The 21,229-nt window shown below is 42.9% G+C and overlaps 1 protein-coding gene across 6 annotated transcripts; it reads left to right on the forward strand.

The window, feature by feature from the left end:
- Positions 1 to 5,828: 5,828 nt before the first annotated feature.
- LOC121590420 (uncharacterized protein DDB_G0271670) lies at positions 5,829 to 21,226 on the forward strand. Of its 6 annotated transcripts, none has more exons than XM_041910089.1 (7): positions 5,829 to 6,144; positions 6,249 to 6,474; positions 8,511 to 8,638; positions 18,150 to 18,722; positions 19,034 to 19,130; positions 19,635 to 19,837; positions 19,926 to 21,226. In XM_041910089.1, exons 3-7 carry the CDS (start codon positions 8,555 to 8,557, stop codon positions 20,616 to 20,618), a joined length of 1,650 nt encoding a protein of 549 aa, XP_041766023.1. In that variant the 5' UTR covers positions 5,829 to 6,144; positions 6,249 to 6,474; positions 8,511 to 8,554; the 3' UTR covers positions 20,619 to 21,226. The 6 variants fall into 6 exon arrangements, with proteins under 6 accessions (XP_041766023.1, XP_041766024.1, XP_041766022.1 ...); XM_041910090.1 differs by having other exon boundaries at positions 6,252 to 6,474; XM_041910088.1 differs by having other exon boundaries at positions 5,829 to 5,961; positions 6,049 to 6,474.
- The last annotated feature ends 3 nt before the right edge of the window (positions 21,227 to 21,229 follow it).

The following is a 21,229-nucleotide window of genomic DNA, read 5'->3' on the forward strand; positions in this document are numbered from 1 at the left end:
GCCGGACAAAGCCGGTTTTTTCAAAGAACGGAACGTACGAACGATAGCACCTTGCTGACAATATTGAAGCGGCAAAGACCGGAACGGAGTGAATGGAAAGAACGAATTGAACGGAACGGAATGAACGGAAAGAACGGAATGAACGCAAAGAACGAAATGAACGGAACGGAACGGAATGAACGGAATGAACGGAACGGAACGGAATGAACGAAAAGAACGGAAAGAACGAAAAGAACGGAACGGAACGATTTTGTATAAAGGATCGGAACGGAACGGCCTACATAAAGAACGGAACTTTTTTACTAGGTTCGGACCGGAACGGCCAACACTACTTCCGACTATTACAACGACTCCGAAGGCTCCAACTGGCTCCGTCGGCTTCGACGGCACCGACAGCCCAACGGTTCCAACGACTACGACGGCTCCGACCGGCTCCGGACGGCTCCGTCGGCTCCGTCGGCTCCGACGGCTCCAACCGGCTCCGTCGGCTCCAACCGGCTCCGTCGGCTCCAACTGCTACGACGGCTCCGACCGGCTCCAGCTGCCGACTAACGACTCCGGACGGCTCCGACAGCTCCAACGGCTCCAACGGCTCCGGACGGCTCCGACGGCTCCGGGCGGAATCAGCGGTTTGAATTCTTCGGAATCGGAGCCAGAGTAGCAATGCTCGGAAGCGATTCCGAGCCGTATGTGCGATTCCGGTGACCCATCACTAATACACAACTGTGATGATCAGGAGTGAGACTCAAACAGTTGGTGCGACCATCACATGCTTGGTTACATTTTTTGTAGCACCCAACTCTTGGTCAGTCACTGGATCATGACATTTTCTCCCTATGATAATCACGACATTCTTGAAACATACTTGGCAAATGTTCCCAAACAACATAATGCAAATGAGCATGCTTTCTCGCTCTGTCTGCTTTGATGGTCTGTTGGGTAGAACAGTAAAACATTTGAGCGAAAAAGCATGCTCATTTTGTTTCTTGGAACCACTTGCACGCACCGCATATCTCCCATGACTATCGTAATGACCACCGACAGTAAAGGCCATAACCAAGTGACTGGCCAAGAGATGGCTGCAAAACATATCACAAAGCATGTTGTTGTGATTAGAAAAATGAATTAAAAGCTTGCTTAATGTAAATCAGCACCTTGATGAGTACAAAACTGCATATGTGTTATGAATAGCTTAGGCTTAAACAATCTGATAAAATTGCCAGATAAATTGTTATTTCCAAAATAATAAGAGATCATTTCAACGGGAGAAGACGTATCAAAACATGTTTCCAACCATTTCCATCTCAGATTGACCGTCGTAAGACGCACCATACTCGCCGGACATGATTTATTAAGCATTATTATCATCCTTCCCCGTCTGGAAAGTCCCATCATATTGTTTAGCCAAATCGAAGCAGCAGGCTTAACTAACAAGTCTCGAGGATAATATAATGCAGGGCGAGTGTACCAATTATGTCATCTATGACTATGTGGAATATCTATGTCATCTATATACAGGGTGTTCGAGATAAATTTGACAGTTTTTGAGGGAATAGGAAAGGAATTTTTATCAAATTTATGTTAAATATTAAAAAGAATTTTTTTTCTACAAATTTTAGCTAACCATGTTTGCCGCATTTTTTGTTCAAAGTACCCCCCCTCCGCGTCGATGGCCGCCTGCAGCCGCTTCCGGAACCGCGCGCCAGCCCGGACAACCATGTTCCTGGGGATGGCCGCAAACACGGCCTTTATTCTGGCCACCAGCTTCGCTTTGGTATTGCAGGACGCCCTGTTGATGTCCCGCTCAACTGTGCCCCACACAAAGTAATCCATAGGATTAAGGTCAGGGGAGCTGGGTGGCCAAACGTCGGTGCTGGTGTATCGGTCGAAATTGGCAGTTTTTAAGGCCGTATGGCATGGTGCAGAGTCCTGCTGCCAAACGTACGGCCGCCCATTGACCACCGTCTCAATCCACGGCTTCACCACGGTACGACGCGTACCGCAGGTCTCATTTAACGCCACCTTGACGATGCTCGGGGCCACGCCAACGTCTCGCGCCAGGGCCCGGATGTCGACGCCGGAATCGGCCGTCGCCCGCTGCTGCAATCCGGCCAGGAACGCGTCGGTCCGCACACAATCCGACTAATAATACTAATAATAATACTATCAACGTCTTCACCACACTCCTCGAGCTGTACGCGTATTGTTTTACGGTGTTCAGCGAACACATCGCCGCCTTCCGAATTTCGGCATTCGTATGGCCGGCACGAACCATCATAACACACGTTACGCGCTTGTGCAATTCGGACGGGTTCCACATATTTACGGAGCTAGACATTTTTTACACTTGTTCGCACAACTTTTAGCAATCGAATGACATATTAATCATTTCGATACGTCAACTCAACCCTGAGATATATACCCAAAGGCCAGGTGTCAAATTTATCCCGAACACCCTGTACTATGTCATCAAGATACCGACAAATACAAATACAAATTGCATTTCAAGGTACCAATTATGGCTATAGTGTCCCTAACGATTCGCCATAGCTAAACTAATTGTGGATACACGCTTATTATATATTTACACCAACAATCATTTTCTGACATTGTTTTAACTAAAAGCAAGTAATAACAAAAATCACTGCGTGTAAATAAGTGTATGAACACGATTAAATATGTAAAATAATAGTTTGAAATCTCCATTGTCTGTCATTGGTTGTATTAAAAGCTGTAACTCAATTGATGTGATTAATCACGCTAAAGTTTTACTTTCTTAATCAACTGACAACACAAGGACTATTCATGCTAGAACATACTCAATATTACCTGGCATTCCTTCATATCACCGGGAAGCTACAAGAGACGTAGAGGTGCACAAAATAAGATCCACCGCTTGAATCGCTTTAAATAAAGCATCGTAGTTATTATCCAATATATGTAAAGTTATCTTTTTTGACGTGAATTCTTTTAAGGTTGTACATCGACTGACTCTCGCTTCTCGAATTCTCTGTGTTTATAGTCTACCATACAATCAGGGTTGTCGAACCCATTTTTCAATTCACATATATAACACTTTAGGCTTCGAAAATAACATCTAGAAAAGCGCTACATATGGGTCCTTAGCTATGATTTTGTTGGACATGATGAATAGGGATTTCTATGTAGATTGACAGCTGGGGAGTTCTGGTTACTAAGGATTTTGTATGAAATTTTGAACTCCCTAGCTGTCAATTGAAAATTTGTCAAAGAGCACTGGATAGACCGACCTGTAGTGACTTATCGACGTTCAGAATTACTGAAAAAAGGCACATTTTTGATAAATAGTTGTTAATTTTTGATGTTATAACTAACTGCTGTAACTGTAAATAACTAACATTTTATTGACCAAAGTGATGTTTTCAGATAATATGATGGCCTAAAAACCTCTAATATTCTACGGTGCTGCTCTTAGCAAAGGGGAAAGAGATACCAAACATTTTGGATACACATTTTAAAAGGATTGTATTTTACAAACGGATGTGGTCAGTACAGAACCAAATGATCAAAGCTCAAATATTTTTAAACATTCACATTTGATTTTTTTATTTTATTTTTTTCGCTTGACTATTTTAGAGCGAAAATATTGTTTTTTTTATAGGAATAATTTGTGATACAGCCATATTTGGTACACTAACCCTATTTGTTTTCTTGAGATTAGCTACTTTTTAAGTAAGATCATTGTTAAAATAAACGTACCCTAGTTTATATTCCTTTCTCTTCATCTTTGTACTGAAATACTTATTTACTATTGCCCTTCAGTAATGTAGTTCCATGTCAGTCGAGGATAGATGTAGGTTTCTGGGTCTTGAATCTCTCGAGTAGAAGATTCTTTATCCATGCTTCCTTCAATGCGACTCTTCTGCAAGTTCCCCAATGTTTCTCCTCTGTTCTCATCCATCCCTCTTTATGTTCCTTCCTTTTCCTTAGTACTCGTGGTTCTTTATATATCCCAACTGGTTGTAGGAATTGGTTGTATACATAACATACATTGAAAAATGAACATTTAAATGTAATATGAGGTAACTAAACATAAAACAAAAGGTCTAAATGTCACTATATTAACATAACAAATAAACCCAAATCAGGTGATCTGCTGAAACAGCGCCTCATATCTTATTACAAAAAAACGAATCTAGGGTCGTACCATAACTATAAAGACACTTCGAAAAATAGATTTTTTATACTAACGACGTTTTGTACACATTAAAAAATCTTTCAAATATACTAATAATTTTTTGTACCAAGGTGTTACAGGAATACTTTTTATAAAAATGTAAGAAAAGTGTTTTTTTCTAACTTCATTTTATGTTTTATTGGTTTTATAAGAGCTAAATAGCTGAGAGCTAATCATCAATTCAGTAAATAATGGTTCGAAACTGATCCGTTAAATCAAAAGCGACACTAAAACCTCAATAACGATATATTTTGCAAAACTCAAATGTTTGCTGTTGTTACAAACATAAGGAATGGAGTCATAACCTTAAATTTTGTTTTCCTTTCCCCACTCACTTCACCATTGATGTTGTCTTGGACCGCTACAAAGGCGCTCGTAAATGTTTTGGAGGAAGTTCAGACGAACACCATATCCACTTGCACTTACACTTTGAAAATCTTTTAAAAAATATTTCTGTAAAACCTTCCTTTAGCCGGTCTCATGGTACAGTCGTCAACTCGTACGACTTAACAACATGCCCGTCATGGGTTCAAGCCCCAAATAGACCGTGCCGCCATACGTAGGACTGACTATCCTGCTATAGGGGGAAATCAATAAGTCACTGAAATCCAACCCCACAAGTGGATTGGCAGGCCTTGACCGGCATCGGTTGTTGAGCCAAACAAGAAGAAGAAGAAGTAAAACCTTCCTGAAACGTGTTGTTTGTATTTTTGGACGATTTTTAAATGTGTTTGTTAGTACAATAAACTTTTTTTAAGTCTCTTTGTAGTTGTGATACGACCCTAAATTCATTTTTTGTGAGTCATGTGGTCAAAACATATTTGAAATAGTATTTTGGAAAATTCATACATTCACTGTTTTTATCTATCTCTTCCGGATTTTACACAAATCGCGAAAAACAACTGTCCATATAATTTTGGTAGGCGCCTTATAGTGCCTGGTTCGCTTTATTTGCATGGATTAGAATATGTTGTTAGTTACTTGTTATTTATTATATTCTTGGAAGTCTATCTTTGTATTGACTGCCTTTCTTTTAATAAATAATTTCATTATTAATTCATTCACAAACAGTAGCAGGGGACTAACACATATAATTCTTGTCAGAAACTAAGCGATTTAAAAACAATCAATTATTCGCACATGTTTCATTAAGTATTAAATTAAGTTTCATTGCGTTAAAGGGCATCCGTTGATATTGTCAGAGTTTGATTGGAATGGGACGGACTCTTTCAAATCGTCTTTCGCACCATTTATACACACATACACTTAGCAGAGAGCGATCTATCCCGGCTAATCGATTGATCGCAGAGTGCTTCTTGCTTGATCTTTACGCCCGGTGCCGGTACACAGCCGGCAGCGAGAGCGGGCAGATCACCCACACGCATGCAAAACACCCCACCGAGGAATGGACGAAGGGTGAACCGCGACTCGGTGAGTAAATTCCAACCCCAACACTGCGAAACACGTCGCCAACCCCCGATACGCGAGAGCGCTGCCAACGCTGGTACAAACGGGCGCGAGAGCGCTAACACTACCACCCCACTGTCGCTCGGAAAGGTATGGCAAAAGAGAGCGAACACAAACAGAATCATAAAGCAAAAACAAAAACCAAACTAAGTAGGCGCAGTGTGCAGAGCTCTGTGTTGTCGCTGTTGCGTGCCAGCCAGTCCCATTTCTGTTCTGTGCTCACCAACTTCGTAGCTTTCCGTGGTCGTTCGCGGTAGTTTGACGGCGACAGTGAAGAGGTAAAGTTCTTGGCGTGCTCGTGCAGTTTCCGTCATTTCGTATTTGTACTTTTTCGTTCGTTCACACAATCTCTACTACCTGTCTAGCTGTGCTGCAGATCGGTGGTAGTACATCGAGTGTCATCTTAGAAAAAAAAAACAAATTTCAGCATTCGATCCGCATCGTAACCTCCCAAACCAAGGGTAATTGGAGGCAGCCAGTGAAAAAACCACAAATACTGATCACTGCGCAAAGATTTTAGATTTTTTTTATTTTTTTTTTTTGCATTTTTTACTTCGGTGTTTAGCAGTGTGCCTGTGTTAGGGTGTGATCGATCTAGTGACAACCGGGGAGAATCGAAGAAAGTGTGTGAACGTGTGTATATGTTTGTGTATATGTGTATGAGTGTGTTTACTTTTACGGAATCCGATACGCATCTTCGAGAGCGTCCGTGAAATCGCAAAGAACGTCATCGCCGCCGCCAAAGCTGACTCATCATCCTCCAGCCAAAGTTGAAACGCGTTTCATTTGAGGTATGTCCAACAGCGCCCAACATGCATTTCAAAACATAATGGTTAGGGATAGTTGATACCAATGATTAATTATAGCGAAAATATTAATTACACTGTCTTTACGATCGCGTAGTCGCGTGGTCTTAAGTATACTTGAGTCCAGCTATTACAACGATAGCTTCGAAGGTTTCTACATATGAGTGCGACTTAAGCATTGATAAGAAGATGATATTAAACCGTAATAATAAACTCAACGACATATCGATTGCTTTTAAGCACCCTGAATCATCGTTGGTCCTTCAGCGCAACACATTTATATTCCAGGTCAACGTCTGTCTTTCGACAGTGACAGCGACCATGGCTCCACCGAGAACCCGTCGCTGCAAGGACTGTTGTTGGTTTTGACAGTATGCTCGGGGGCTGCCACAAAGGTAAACGATGACACCTAGCCTCGAAACGAAATACCGAAAGCGCTACAGTCCTGCGCAGAGTTTCAGGAACGATGGATGCACACTATGCCGGTTGTTGAAAATGAGTTTACATAGTGTCACCGGTGTGTTTGCAGCGCTCCACGCCTACACCAACTGCCATCCCTGTGGGTGTAGCTCGTCCTTGCACCGACAGCTTCGACGGAGAGGCCATCGCACTGCCTTTTTTCTCTCCACCCGTGTGCCTTTCACACGCGGAAGGCTGGACTGAGCAATAGCAAAAAATAAGTATAATGTCAGTCTCACCCACGCCCAAACAAAACTTGGTTCCGTAGCGGCCTTCCGTCAGGTACGGCTCACTGGATGTGGATTGTACGTGGACCGTTTTTATGTGAAGCTCTTTTCCTATCTTTATGACTCTGCTATTGGCAGGTATGAGCTCACTTGCTTATCTCACAAGTGTGCCAGAGTTTCGCTAAATGTCAAACAAATCTTGAAAAAAAATATTTTTGTTTTCCGATTAGTGTGATGCGCATTTTTAAATTGCTCTCATTTCACACCCGCTTCTTAATCCTGTTAACCGGCTTATGAAAACAGCTTTCCCCGTTTTGGTACGCAATTGAGAGCAGATCTTATGGCTGGCATGATGTCAGAATCGTTTGTCACAAATGACCAATACGCGTCTCCAACACGTTTCTCACTTATTTGTGCCCTTATATGCAAGGCCAATTTATTACGGAACTCCTGCCATTGGATGTTCCTGCCCCCACGCCATAAGTTCAAGCAACTCATAAAAAACCGACCAGATTAAACATGAACAATCCATATAAAATGCGATGTGATCTGCACCACCGACCGACGAATGAAATAAGCCTAAGTCTCTTTCTTCCGCCTTGATGACACACGATTGTTGTCGGGAGAGGCCTTCAGTAATGCGCCCCCAACAGAAACGTGGCAAGCGAGGCGTTGGCGGCCACCAGTTACCTATTTCGGCGTCGCACCGTCCGAAACCATAAACGGACTATAAAATACGCTCCGCTCTTCGAACCAAATCGAACCCGGTGGACCGACGCAAAGTCGTGCGCTCGCATAGCCCCGTACATTGGGTAATATTGGGCCACTCCGGCCTCCTCCTCATCCTCCTTCTTCGATGATTCACAATAATAATGTTTAACGTGACATCATTTGCATCCGAAGGTGTGTTGTGAATCCCGGTTCGATTGTGTTTTCATTTTTCGTTTACCGGCTTTCATCGAATGTACGCGAAGACTTAATTACTGAACCCCCCTAGAGCATCAAGTAAAGCCGGGTCGAACAAAAAGGCTCTCACGCAACGCTACGCTAGGATATGTAGGTTTGGGTGTCAACCACCCCACCCGCTGGTCGAAAGTTTCGGTTGTCCTAATTATTCGACTCCCTTGGCCGTTGTAGCGAATCTACTTTTTTTTATTTTCCCTTTTCAAGGACATTTCTTTTCTCTCACCCTGCTCGGTGGAGTAGGGTCACAATGTTGATGGAGCGTTTGGAGAGGGGTTAAGGGGGCCTGGCATGCGACTCTTCCGGTTTTGATTACTATTACAACGATGAACGTCCAACTAACACGCACTTTAATTTTCTTCACCTTTCTAGCGAACACTACATAAAGGAATCCGCTTCCCGGAAACGCAACCAACATGGATAGCCGCGGCCCGACGACAACGGCTCGAGCCGGTGCACCCACCGCCGTCGGCGGTACGTCAAGGCTAGCACAGATGCAGGTAAGCGGTATTGGTCCCACGTGGCCCCAAAACGGCTTGCAGGCCACTAGTGGCAGCACTAATAAATTCATAAGCGTCAATAAACTGCCTTTTGGTTATCGCTACAGCCCTATCTCCTGACAAATGTGGGACAGCTTTTCATCTACTTTAGGGCTGTTTGTACTTTTTTGTTATATTCAATCAAATCTTTGTCCGTTAAACAGATGCCAACGAGTGTTTGAGTTACTGCTACGGAATGGTGTCTTGGCATACATTGTACCGCCAACACGTCCTGGTTGCAATTCTCGAATAGACGAACGTGCGTAAACTTGACTGAATACTATGTATAGAAGAAACTCTTCATTTCACAATGGGCTTGACGAGAGTTTTCTTATAGCTTTTTTTCTAAGATTTTATGGTAAAAACCTTCATGGAGATCGGTTCAATAAATGAACAACTATGCCAAAGACCTTTAATACATTAAGTATTACTTATGTTTTACTGTATGCAGTGTGCATCAAGCTCTTTTCTTTTTTTTCTGGGCCCTTCTTAAAAGGAGTTCTGTTTGGTTTATTTTTTATCCATAACTCTACAGTCTCTTCTACCATTTGGATAGGTGGTTTGGATGAGAAGCGGTCCATTTATGACCTTACAAAAGTCTATATTTTTTGCATAAAACCGTATGGACTAACGAACACAATCAACGAACACAGAATTCTTATAAGCAGACATGTCCTACATACGGCCCGCGGGCAAAGGTTTCAAGCCAGCCCACGAAGAACTTTGGCTGTTATTTGAATTTATCAGAATTAAATTATAAGACAAGAAAAACGAGAGTGCTAATTTTGATCCACTTAGGAAGAATTTTTCAAGATTCAGTCTTAGTAGTCGACTTAAGGTCTGATGGTCTCTCGAACAAAATGGCTTCATAACTTGCATGTCAATATTAGCCGTTGTAATGCTATAATTATGAGCTATTGTTATAAGTCACTACCGTTGTGAAAAGGTTGCATTTGCACTTCGTGTGCCTATCAAGTAACTTAAGTTTAGCACTCAAGCTCTTAACATTAATATAATGGTTATACTTGGTTTTCCATGAGTTTATTTTGACACTGATCGGATTTTTCACACACGCATAACCGAAGAATATCTTCATCGATGTACCAAGACGATATTCTGATGCGTGGTTTTGTTGGAGGCTACAAAAATGCAGGCATGATACTAGATCCAAGAATAAGTCTTTAATGATTTTTATCGAACGATAGCACCATGTGGTGTAGTGGGTGAAAGAGAAACGGACGTTTGACCATAAACTCAACATTATGATAATTTTTTAATAACAAAGTAATTTAAGAAACATTTTGCAAATCTTTAAAACAATTAAAAAGAATCTGAAATCCTTCCACAACCGACACACTGGAATACCCAAGCTGCACAAATCGACCCGTTCAACCGCAGTCCGCGGGAATGTTTTTACCGTAAACCGGCCCGCGACCCAAAAGAGTTTAACATAACTGGCTTATAATAAACAAAATCTTTAACAAATTACAAATGTGTTAAAATGTGTGAAAGGAGTGTTATATTTGAACGCGTATCAAAAAAAAATCTTTATTTTTATACAGACTTTTAACCGATTGGCTTCATTCGCCTCTTTTAATAATTGAATTAATTCTATACTTAAAATCTAACATTCTTCTTACTAATTCGATTGTTACTTGTATAAAATATAAAATATAATATAAAATTTATACATTAAAATGTTACAATTTTGACCTCAGCCACCTAAAATATACTGCTGCTATACGCTACATGCGCTGTAACAGCTGAACACAACCATCTCACCGTCCTTGGCAGCCAGTTAGATGGATCGCAGCCGTGCCTGTTTAATGTAGAATCCTCCTACGTAACAGCGTTGTAGACCGTTGCTCGAAAGCATTCCGGTTCCGTTTAGACCCCGCTTAGCTTCCAGCCCCTCGTCCTCCCTTGAGCCCGTAACTCCCTCGGTCGAAAGCCGCGTGTAGCCGCCGTGAACGTGTATTGCCCTGGGGGTTGACTCAACTTGTTGCCCGGTTTAAGCCCGACCTTACATCCAAACGTGGAACGACAAATGGTTGCATTTGATGGTTGCGGGTACCGTGCCGCCAACCGATCGCTGGTGATTCACGCGCCTCACAGTGTGAGCCGAAATGGTCAGTGTCTGGACATAAACCACTAGCGGCAATTCTGCGCTCCAATATTACCATCGTCCAAGCACTGTGTACTGCCAAAAACGATTATGAACACTTCTTGGGCTGGCAGTAAAAAGGCAGTATTCAGCTTTCACACATCGAGCGAATGCGCGGGAGGATTGATTGATTGAGATGGGCTGCATACGGTGCTGTATTGAAGGGCCGTACCGTAGCCAGTATTAACACTGAATATTCCAAATATAAACTATTTCAAGTGATCGCAAGCTAGTCGGGCCCCGTGCTGTAGGCGGAAGCTTTATACGGAAGTATGTGAGCTACAGATTCTACGCATTGCAAAACACGGTTCGGTCGAGTGAACACCAGAGCCGTTGCTTATTTCGTCTTATTTGAATCGTTTTCAGTCGATGCAGTCGACTGTTTCTCTCCCACATTGTACATTCGTTCACCCCCGCCTATTTCGAATGCGTTTAATGGGCAGGTTAAATGACAAATCGACATTGATTTTCGCTCCATCGAATCAGTCTTCCGTGAAGATGATGGTAAGCAGCGTTCGTCATGTATTTTGTGCACGTGTGACGTACTTTGAAGATGTACAGCTGAAATCAATACCAAAATTATTGAATAAAAAAAAATAAACACAACAGTGCGTGCGAGTTCTTGCTGAGAGTCGATGCAAGCGCCATGCAAGCAGAGAAGTGAAAAGCTGCATTGTTTGCATCTATTGCAATATCATTAGTCAACACTATCATCGCATATGTGGGCCCTCGCACTCACACAGAACACGGAACTTATTAAGTTAACGCAATGCAATGTAATACTTCTCCTTGAAAATCCATGCTTGAAAATCCAGCAACGTCTCGTAAATTGACCCATTTGGAAGTACCAGCAAGAGAAAACATGACACAAAACAGCATCCGTCTTGCAGTAAAACATATGCATTTTATCGCTCACATAAAACCTACCGTTGTGCAACTGCACTCACCGAAGCTTCCGAAACCGTCTGGTCAAACAAGAAAGGAGCTACCGATGAGTATCTGTCCATGCCTTGTGCGGTCCAGTCTTTTATCCATCGCTTAATATAGCGCCAAAAAGGTTTCCGATGGCTCTAGCGCTTTTAGCCCCACTGACCTTGGCATCTGCTGTCGGTGTAATTGTGTTTGCACTATACGCACTTAAACATCCCAAAGACATAAAGGGCTCTTGTGCGATTTTGCTTTCCCGTTTCGTACCATGAAAACACTATTATTCTGCGGTGTGACAGGGTTCGACAAACATTTGATTTTTGAATTTGAAACATTTGCGCCAGATTGCAGGTCAATTAAACAGACTGTGGCTTACTTTTCTGAAATAATCTCTCATTGCTTTAAAAAAATATTACAATCGATTAAAAAAATATTTCTTCATGGAAACTCAATATTCAATACCACAATCGCTTTCCTAGATGACTGAATCGTGCAGTGAAACACTTGGCCCGCGGTGCCACACTTTGCCGACCCCTGATGTACAGTAAAAGAGGAAAAACACAAACCTCGCGCCCGTCGGTCGCAGAAATATTGATATCAAACATGTTATAAAAACACCAAACGTCTACGCACAAACACATATACACCATAGTACCCTATTCGAGATAGTCTAGTCGCATAGTCATAATTGTCTTGGCTAATGGAGCCACTTGGTGGTTATTGGAACATCTTCAACCTCGACTGGAACGAGCTGCGATATTTTATCGGGTCATCAATTTGTTCAAGTTGTGTGAAGGATCGATGCTGTCCAGCATTCCATTTAATGGGTTGTTGGTCGGTACAAGGCATAATCTTTATGGATACATTTTTCGGGCTGTGGGTACACGCTGTTAGAATTTTATTTAGTAACATTCCGGAGCGATTTTTATTACGTTACAAGATCATTTCACAGCTTAAGTGATTCTTTGCGATATTGTTTCCTTGCTGCATTTCTTACCGTGTACCACGGTAAATTGAATGCTGAATGCTATTTTATGATACTTTAAACGATACTATAAACGAGGCGGATTGAAGTTTTCCTAACAATAATGATGGATTTGAAGCGATTACGGCGTATTCCGTGGCAACTGTGCCACAAAACAGAACAGAACAGATTCTTCATTGTAAAATTTATCTTTATTCTTCATTTTTAATCAAATTGTGCCTTTGGCATTATTATTTAAGTATCATCTTTAAACAATCAACATGACTTCTCACACTAAAATGCAACGAAATAAACAGCACTGCACGCAATACGACATAGCCGTGAATGCTCCTTGTCAAACAATCGCTACCGGAAGGGAGATATGTAGCTGGGACAAACCATGCGATTGTGCGCCTTCAAGGTCTAATCGAACAAGCAATATGACGCTTCTCACCATTCGTTGGTCATAAATTGACAACGATGCGGTGCGGAAGAAAGCTAGGGTGCAAGGGGAATAACGAAGACACGCTCTTCCCGTGCCGCTGTAATCATCACCATTCAGCTAAATATGGTAAACGATGATCAATGGCCATTACACGGAGGAGGCAGCCTCCAAAAGGAATGCCATATATGAGAGAATAATTAATTTACAAAAGTGTCATTGAAGCAGCTTATTCACTTCGTGCAATTGCAAATTTTGCAGCTGACACCAAAAGACCAAAACATTTTTTTTTTTTTACAGGTTATGGCACCAGTACCTTTTGCCCACTTATGAATTCCAATCTTTGGCAATGCAGCGTAAAGTTGAAATGGGGATTACCGTGAGCAGCTAGTTTTGCCTAAGGCTGGGTGTGCATTAACCACCATGAAACAAGCCTACGCCTACGGGACTACTCGAAGTCTAGTTTGTGTGGCTATTATTGCAATCTAGACCAGTCAAACAAGATAGAAAACGAACGTTGTATACTTTCCCGTACACATCGATAGCATTACCTACAACAACCGTTTGCATCAAACCATACCATAACGTTGAATTTGCTACTCGTACTTTGTTATGTAGATTGACGAATCAATAGTGTAAGGCAGGAATCCGCAAACTTCTGAGACAAAGGGCCATCATTTAGTAAATGATCGAGAGCCGCGGGCCACTAGAAACTATTTTATAATATTTAAATTTAAATTTATTTTTAAATTTAAATTTAAATTTTTTTAAATTTAAAAAGTAATTTAAATAATTTTAATTTTTTTTAATGAATAAATTTAATTATTAAATTAAATTGCATTAGACCAGAGCTCTCCAAACTACGGCCCCCGAGCTGCATGCGACCCTCGAGAGCCTATTATGCAGCCCGCGATGAGTTTTAAAGGATAAAATTAATAGTAAATGATTGTGAATATTTAAAAAAAACTGTAATTGTTGCTTGTTGAGACGTCGACCAAGCTTCAATAATAAAAACCTTTAGATGTTTTGTTTATTCTCTTAATATTTTCTTATAAAAACGAGTTATATACATTCGCATTAGCTAGAGGCAACATAAAAATGGCCCTCAACACCGTTGTATGCGAAGCAATGCGGCCCGCGAACTGAAAAGTTTGGAGACCCCTGCATTCAAACAAATTTAGAAACAAAATAATTGGTTGAATATGTTATGCAATGCAATTTTTGATATTGTTGTTTTTCTTTAGTGTTATATTAAATAATATTAATATAATAGAATAATAGAAATAATAGAATATTAAATTTGAATTTGGTAATTCCTACAATTAAAACTAACTAAACTAAAGCAACAAAGCCATGTTGCTCCTTGATTGTCTTCTCCTTAACGGCCTTAAAACCTTAACGACCGAACAATTTTCGAAAACTTTACGAACAAGTATTGCCATGTCAGACAAATTGGAAACTGATTCCTCATAAAACATCCCTTTGACAATTGTTGTACTCGCAAAAAGCAACAGAGTGTAATCGTCGTGCTCATAAAAGCAACAAACATGGGTTTTATTTGAATTGTTCGTTTCTTTTTCAATTTGACATGAATTTGCGTTGGCGAAAATCGTATACAAAACATTATATAAAATCACTGGATTCTTACTTTACTGTATTTTCTCTATACAAAATTTCGTATGCGATTTCCATCATTCCGAAAGTTTGGCGGCTAGAAATAATGTGGGAAATTTGATCTCGAGAATGATCATAATTGGATTGGACATTGAACCATCAATACATTTTACTAAAATGAAAATGTAAAGTACGGCGTTATAAATAATCATACTAAAAGATGTTCAGTAATTTCTATACGAATAGGTAGTTTATTCTTCAAAATTAGCCAATTACTTTCGCGGGCTGGAATGAGTGTTGCTGGACTATACGGTTATTTGCAGAAACATCAATATTATCATTTAATATTTATTTGTGTTTTCTAATATAAAATATGAATATTATGCAATTGTTGAGTGAAGCAAGCTGTTTCACTTATGTGTGCTTTTGTTGCTTACTGTATCTACTCCCAATAAAAATAATCAATTAAAGTAAGACCATTTTAAAATTATATTTATAAAAAAAAGAAATTTGTTGACGCAATTCATGACAGAGTGTTGGCAAAACTACCCCAAATATCTTACCCCAATGCAAACCCCATCTTGTTTGATTTGCGCGATATAAACATATCTGATCGCAGCTCATTTACCACCAGCAAACTGATGCGTTCATTATTGAAATTACACTGCTGAAGCGCGGATGCGTCTTTGTTGGTGAAGATTTCTTGTCCGATGGTTGCTTGACATCATTAAAATAAATATGCTGTGTAAACTCTTAAGTGGGTGTCTATCCATACAACATTGCATTCTGCCATTGAAGGCTTGAAATAAAGTAATATATCTGTTCTCTTGGAGAAAATTGCTGTGCTAAGGTCAGGCAAGATGTCATTACATGACTTGTTAGCACCCGATCCAAATAATGATGCCGTTGTACCTTGTGATCAAACAGACCCCAAACCACTCAAAGGACAATATTCAAAAGCCGGCTACGTACACACCGCCATTAATGTAGACCAAGTGACTAAAGATATGCCAGCCAGACTTCAAACGCTGAAGAGCAATTAATCCACATTGCAATCTGATACCTTGAAGGATATCAATCACTTTCATCCAATTAAAATTTACAGGTATATAGACCGTAGGCCGTATCACAGGTATTTTAAAACGGTTTAAATAAATTTGTAAGATTAACTTCGAACGCTTTCCAACGACTATACCTGTTCGTTCTTCGAGTATTGATATTCGCTCCTCGTTAGACAAGTATCAATTTAAATTAAAAAAAGCAATTTTGATTAAAAAAATGATTCGAAATTCGTCTGAGGGTTATTGTCTTTACTAATTCCCTAATCTTGCAATGTGTAAATCTAATTTTTTTCGGCTCCGAACGGTACAGAATCATTCATAACAAAAATGTGTTCTGTACACCTTGTTCCATCATGATAAATGCCTTGCCTCCATTGGATCAATCGATATTTAAATCGTCTATATACCTCGTATGCAGTTGCTTTCGCTTCACTCATGCTGTCGCTCATTAATGATTCAGTGTTGTGCTCTGCTCCACTCCGACCACCATTTCACCGTAACACAACCCATCCAATACACCACTATCAGTGGACACAATTTCAGTCCTTTGTCTATGCCAAAGCGACTGACATGTGCTTGCAATCGGGTGTCCGTTTCCCGGCTCCCATGCCCGTAATCTCACATGCCAAAGGGAGTTAAGCAGTTAAAGGTTCAAGTAAAAACCAAACAACTACAACAAAAACTAGAGACCCGGAAAAGGCCCACCATTCACAGCCGACCGTTGACCGTGAACAGGTGGCCTCCGGCAGTATTGCTCCGAGTGTCGTGGGAGCGCCACTATCTCTTTCGTACGGTCGCGCGCACTCCGATTGACGCGCTCATGCCAAACGGCGGAAGTGTGAACAAGTCCGATCCCTTGCTGACGCGTGGAACAATCGTTAGCGGTGCGGTGAGCGTGAGCTTGGACGATTCCTGGACTGGCCGGAGTTTGCTGGAAGCACTGGGACGCCTGCCACTGCGTGCGTTCGATGTAAGTGCACTGGAGCTTTTCTCTTTTCGGAAGCCTAATCCCTTATAAAAAAGTAGCTTAAAATAATTGTTCGCTATTGCTTTTCATGTCCCCTCAAGGTTCTCGCTCGAAATTAATTCTAATTCTGAGCTTATTCTATACTAAGAACCAAGGCTGTATTGGATTGTAGGTTGTTTCGACTAATGCTTCAACAGCTGTTGATACTAATCATTTTAACAGGATAATAATCTATCATCCTGTGGGGTGAGCGAAACTTGAAGCTACCACTTGCCTTCCCACGTCTTTGCCCACATCAGTCCACCAAACCAAAGCCACGGGTTTTCATTACCCAAACCCTGAACAACAAACTGCCCTCACCGAAGGCCAACGCCGAGGTTGTTCTACAGCACGGGATCCATTATCTACCCCCCCTAGAGCGGTGTCATCATGATTTCGTATGTTTCCAGCTCGAACATGATGTCCTTTTTTATTGTTTGAAACACCTACAAACAAACGCTAAACAACGCCATCGTTTGGTGTCATGCTCTATCATTCCCCCCCAAACCAATGCCCCGCATCTTCGCCTCCCAGTCAGTCGCTTTCGATTTCTGTCAATCCACGTGCACTTGTGTAGCTTTTATTTTGTAAACGAGTCCTCCAATCGCGAACGCGCACACGCCTCCCTATTGTCGGCCACCCGCGCTAGGAGGGCAATCGAAACACAGTTGAAACCCCCGAGCAGATGCTCGGAGGCCTCCTTGGTGCATAAATGGCCCAAATGTTTCGTGGTTCTCGGTTGCCCGGCAAGACTCGGTTGCTATAAATAAATCTACCCCAGTTTTCAACGGGGCTGCGACCGACCGACGTTCGGAAAATGTGCAGCTTGTGAATCGCTTTAGGCGAGACTCCGGCGTCGCAGCCGCGTATGTAGCCTACAAACCCTGTCGGGAATTCGATGCCTGCGCACATGACAGCTCCTCGGCCACAGGGAAGTTTTGTTTTGAAGACCCGTTGCTCAGACGCGGATGTACCCTGCAGGAAAGTGAACAGCTCGTAAACGCGCCACCACACGTCGTGCGCTCGGGAGCAGCAGTGCAGCTGAAAACATATCACGGCTAAAGTGTACAGCAAGTGGCGAACATGAAGCTGAAATCGCTAGATTACGGTGATATTATTGAAAGCTTCACTAATCGATATGAGAATATAGTGAAAAAGGTTAGCGCGTGGCCCAGGCCTGTGCGAGGGCGTCACTAACAGTTGGGCTGGGAGGGTTGCTTGTTATGTATCGCTGCCTTACCCGAAACGTGCACTTATTGTTTCGCTCCGCCCGTGTTCCGTTTTCCATTTCCAGATGCGCTTCCAGCAGCGCCAGCAGCAGGAACGTGACCAGCGGAAGATAGAGCAGATCGCCACGAGAACGACCGCCGCTGTGGGGACGGTGGCCATTGCGTCGTCGAACGGCGGTCGCACGACCACGACCACTACAACGACCACGAGCAGCAGTGCAGTGAGCGCAACGGTGGAGCTGGCCGAGCGGCTCAATGCCACAACCCTCTCGTCCTCGCTGGGTGCTGGCAAGGTGCGCCAAATGTTCGACGAACGGCGCCACCGGGTGGCCGGCATCGACAAAAGCTACCCACTGCAGCCGATCCAATCGACTGCCACCGTACCGGTCGCCCATGGTAACCAACCCGTCAACGGCAACAACAACAGCAACAATAACGGCAGCACTACGAATGGGAGCACCACCAGCGGTAACGATGGTGGCGGCAGTGGTTCTCTCGCCCGTGGTATGGCCAAGGCAGGGCTGAACAACAAACCACGCGTGCCCCCAATCTCGGCCAGCTCCCGGACCCGCCTGATGCAGCAGCAGTCGCAAGCGCGTGGACCCAACCTACGCCAGGACAGTCTCGTGGCGATGCAGGTGTGTGTAAAGGCAGGTACGATGGATCAAGGGAAGAGAGTGTTTCTTGGTTGCAAGGGTGCTTGTGCTAGAAACACTGCCATCCAGGCTATGCTAAAGAACACGGGTAACTATGACGAACTGTTACGTGGCGTTAGCGCTGCCTCCGCCAAATGGGACTAAAACCGCAAACTGCCGCGCATCGAAAGGGCACACTCTCTTCCAGCGATCCATCGAGCCTAATAATGCATCGAAACAAACGAACGCATGAATGGCTTCATCGTTGGTAGGCACACTTCAATAACTTTCCGATCCGATCGCACCTTTTCCAGACTATTCGTGGGGGAGACGCCGCCCCGATGCCGATGACGGACGCCAACGGTGGCTATGATGACAACGATAATTTTCTGGAGCAGGAAAAGTTTCCAGGTAAGGTAACAATCGATCCCCGTCCAATTACCGCCCGCCCACCTGGGTAATCCCACCCAAACAGTAAACAGCGACAGGACACGTGCATGTTTCACAAATATCGATTAATCTATCCTGTCGTAGGATGAGAATGAGCACTATTTGTCCAGCGCCGCGGAACGAGTCCTTTCTGGAGCAAAAGGGTTACGGGGTTTTGGTGTTGTTATTTTTTTTTCTACTATCTATCTGCTGGAACCTTACTTCCAATGGGAGGAGTAAATTTTCATAATTTATGACAGCCAGACATAAACCACAGGATTATATAGCTATAAAAAATTAACTTTCGATTGATTGTTTATTTGAGGATACAGGGGATTTCATTTGTTGTTTGGCCAAACCATTTTATCGATTTTTGTTGCATACCAATTTTGCTATTTTCTATAGGGGAAATGAATAAATTCCATGCGTCGAATCAATAAAAAAAAATTTAAACAAACGCTTCATATGCTTTTTTTTAAATTACAGATGCCGCATCGTTCGATGAAGATGCGTTTGATGCCAGCAGCGATCGCGCAAACTCTCTCAACGGCAACGTGGCGATGGGCACAAAATCGGCAAAATCAAACAGTTCCACAGCAAAGGCTGCAGCTAGCCAAAAGACAACAAAAAAAGTCCCGACTACTCCGTCCAACACGGCTGCAACGCGTTCGGCGAACGGATCCGCAAAAGTAAGCCATGAGCGTGTTTGACAGCTTACTTAGCCCAACCAAGCATTTTTTAATCGCTTTGCCCGTTTTTATTTCTCACAAATTGCAGTCCGGCATGGCCACGCAACGTACCGGTCCATCGGTGAAATCGAACGGCCCTTCGCGAGCAGTCACCCAACCCAGTCCAGCCAGTTCGGCAGGCTCGGTACGCCGTGCCGGCAGTGGTGCGGCTGCACCGAACACGCTCGCCCTAGCCAACGAGCCCGTCCCGGACGGGTTGACGCGGTGCGATATCTGCAGCCGAAACTTTGCCACCGAACGCATCGACAAGCACCGGCAGATCTGCCAGAAGACGAAGACGAAAAAGCGCAAGGTGTTTGACATTACCAAGCATCGCGTGCAGGGCACGGACGCGGAAAGCTACGTGCTGAAGGGTAAAAAATCCTCCGTCGCCCATGGAGTGGCCTCCGTCGCTAGGAAACAATCTAGTCAGCAGTCGTCGGGTGCAGCTGCCGCTGCTGCAGCCGGTGGCAAGCAGAGCAACTGGCGCAAGAAGCACGAAGAGTTTATCGCCACCATTCGTGCTGCCAAGGAGATGAAGGCCCATCTGGCCCGGGGCGGCAAGTTGTCCGATCTGCCTCCACCGCCACCGTCGGAAAATCCGGATTACATCCAGTGTCCGCACTGTTCGCGTCGATTCAATCAAACTGCTGCCGAAAGGCATATTCCCAAGTGTGCCACGATGCTGCACAACAAACCGAAACCGAAGCCCAAGGCAGCATCCAGCATTCGAAGATACTGAGCAGTAGCAAGAAGGCGTCGCAAAACACATTGATATATTTATAGATGCCCTTTTTGCCTTTTTTTGTTGTTTCTGGCTTTATTTAGTAACATTTGTCCTTTTTATTAATAATACCGGATGCTGCTGTTATCTGTTTGGAATTGACGATCAAAATTCCCATGCGCAAACTACTCCGCGAGGCGCTTGCAGAAGGGTGCAAGCAATCTGAACGCATGTACAAACTAACGAAAAACTCTCTCAATTTCCCCTCCCCACTTTTAAATTGCCTAACAACAATATATCATACGCAATGAGACAATGCTACGATAATCATTATGATGCCATGCAATGCCATAACTTTTTTCCACCCTACTGTTGCATACATCGAAGAGTAAAAAATACATTTAAAAAAACATGTCGCAGGCACAGAAACGTGGTTGAGCACGTGGCGATCTGGCACAATAACTAAAACGATACGAAATATGGCTGTGTGTGTAAGTGTGCGTGTCGTGTTACAGAGTGCCTAATCGAAACATAGCAAAAACTACAACACGATAAAACCGATATGTAACGGAATTGAATGTATCTCCTTTGAGCAAGTGAATAAAATAATGAAGAGAAAATCAAAATCT

This window comes from Anopheles merus, chromosome 2R (assembly GCF_017562075.2).
Source record: "Anopheles merus strain MAF chromosome 2R, AmerM5.1, whole genome shotgun sequence".
Classification (NCBI taxonomy): Eukaryota; Metazoa; Arthropoda; class Insecta; order Diptera; family Culicidae; genus Anopheles; species Anopheles merus.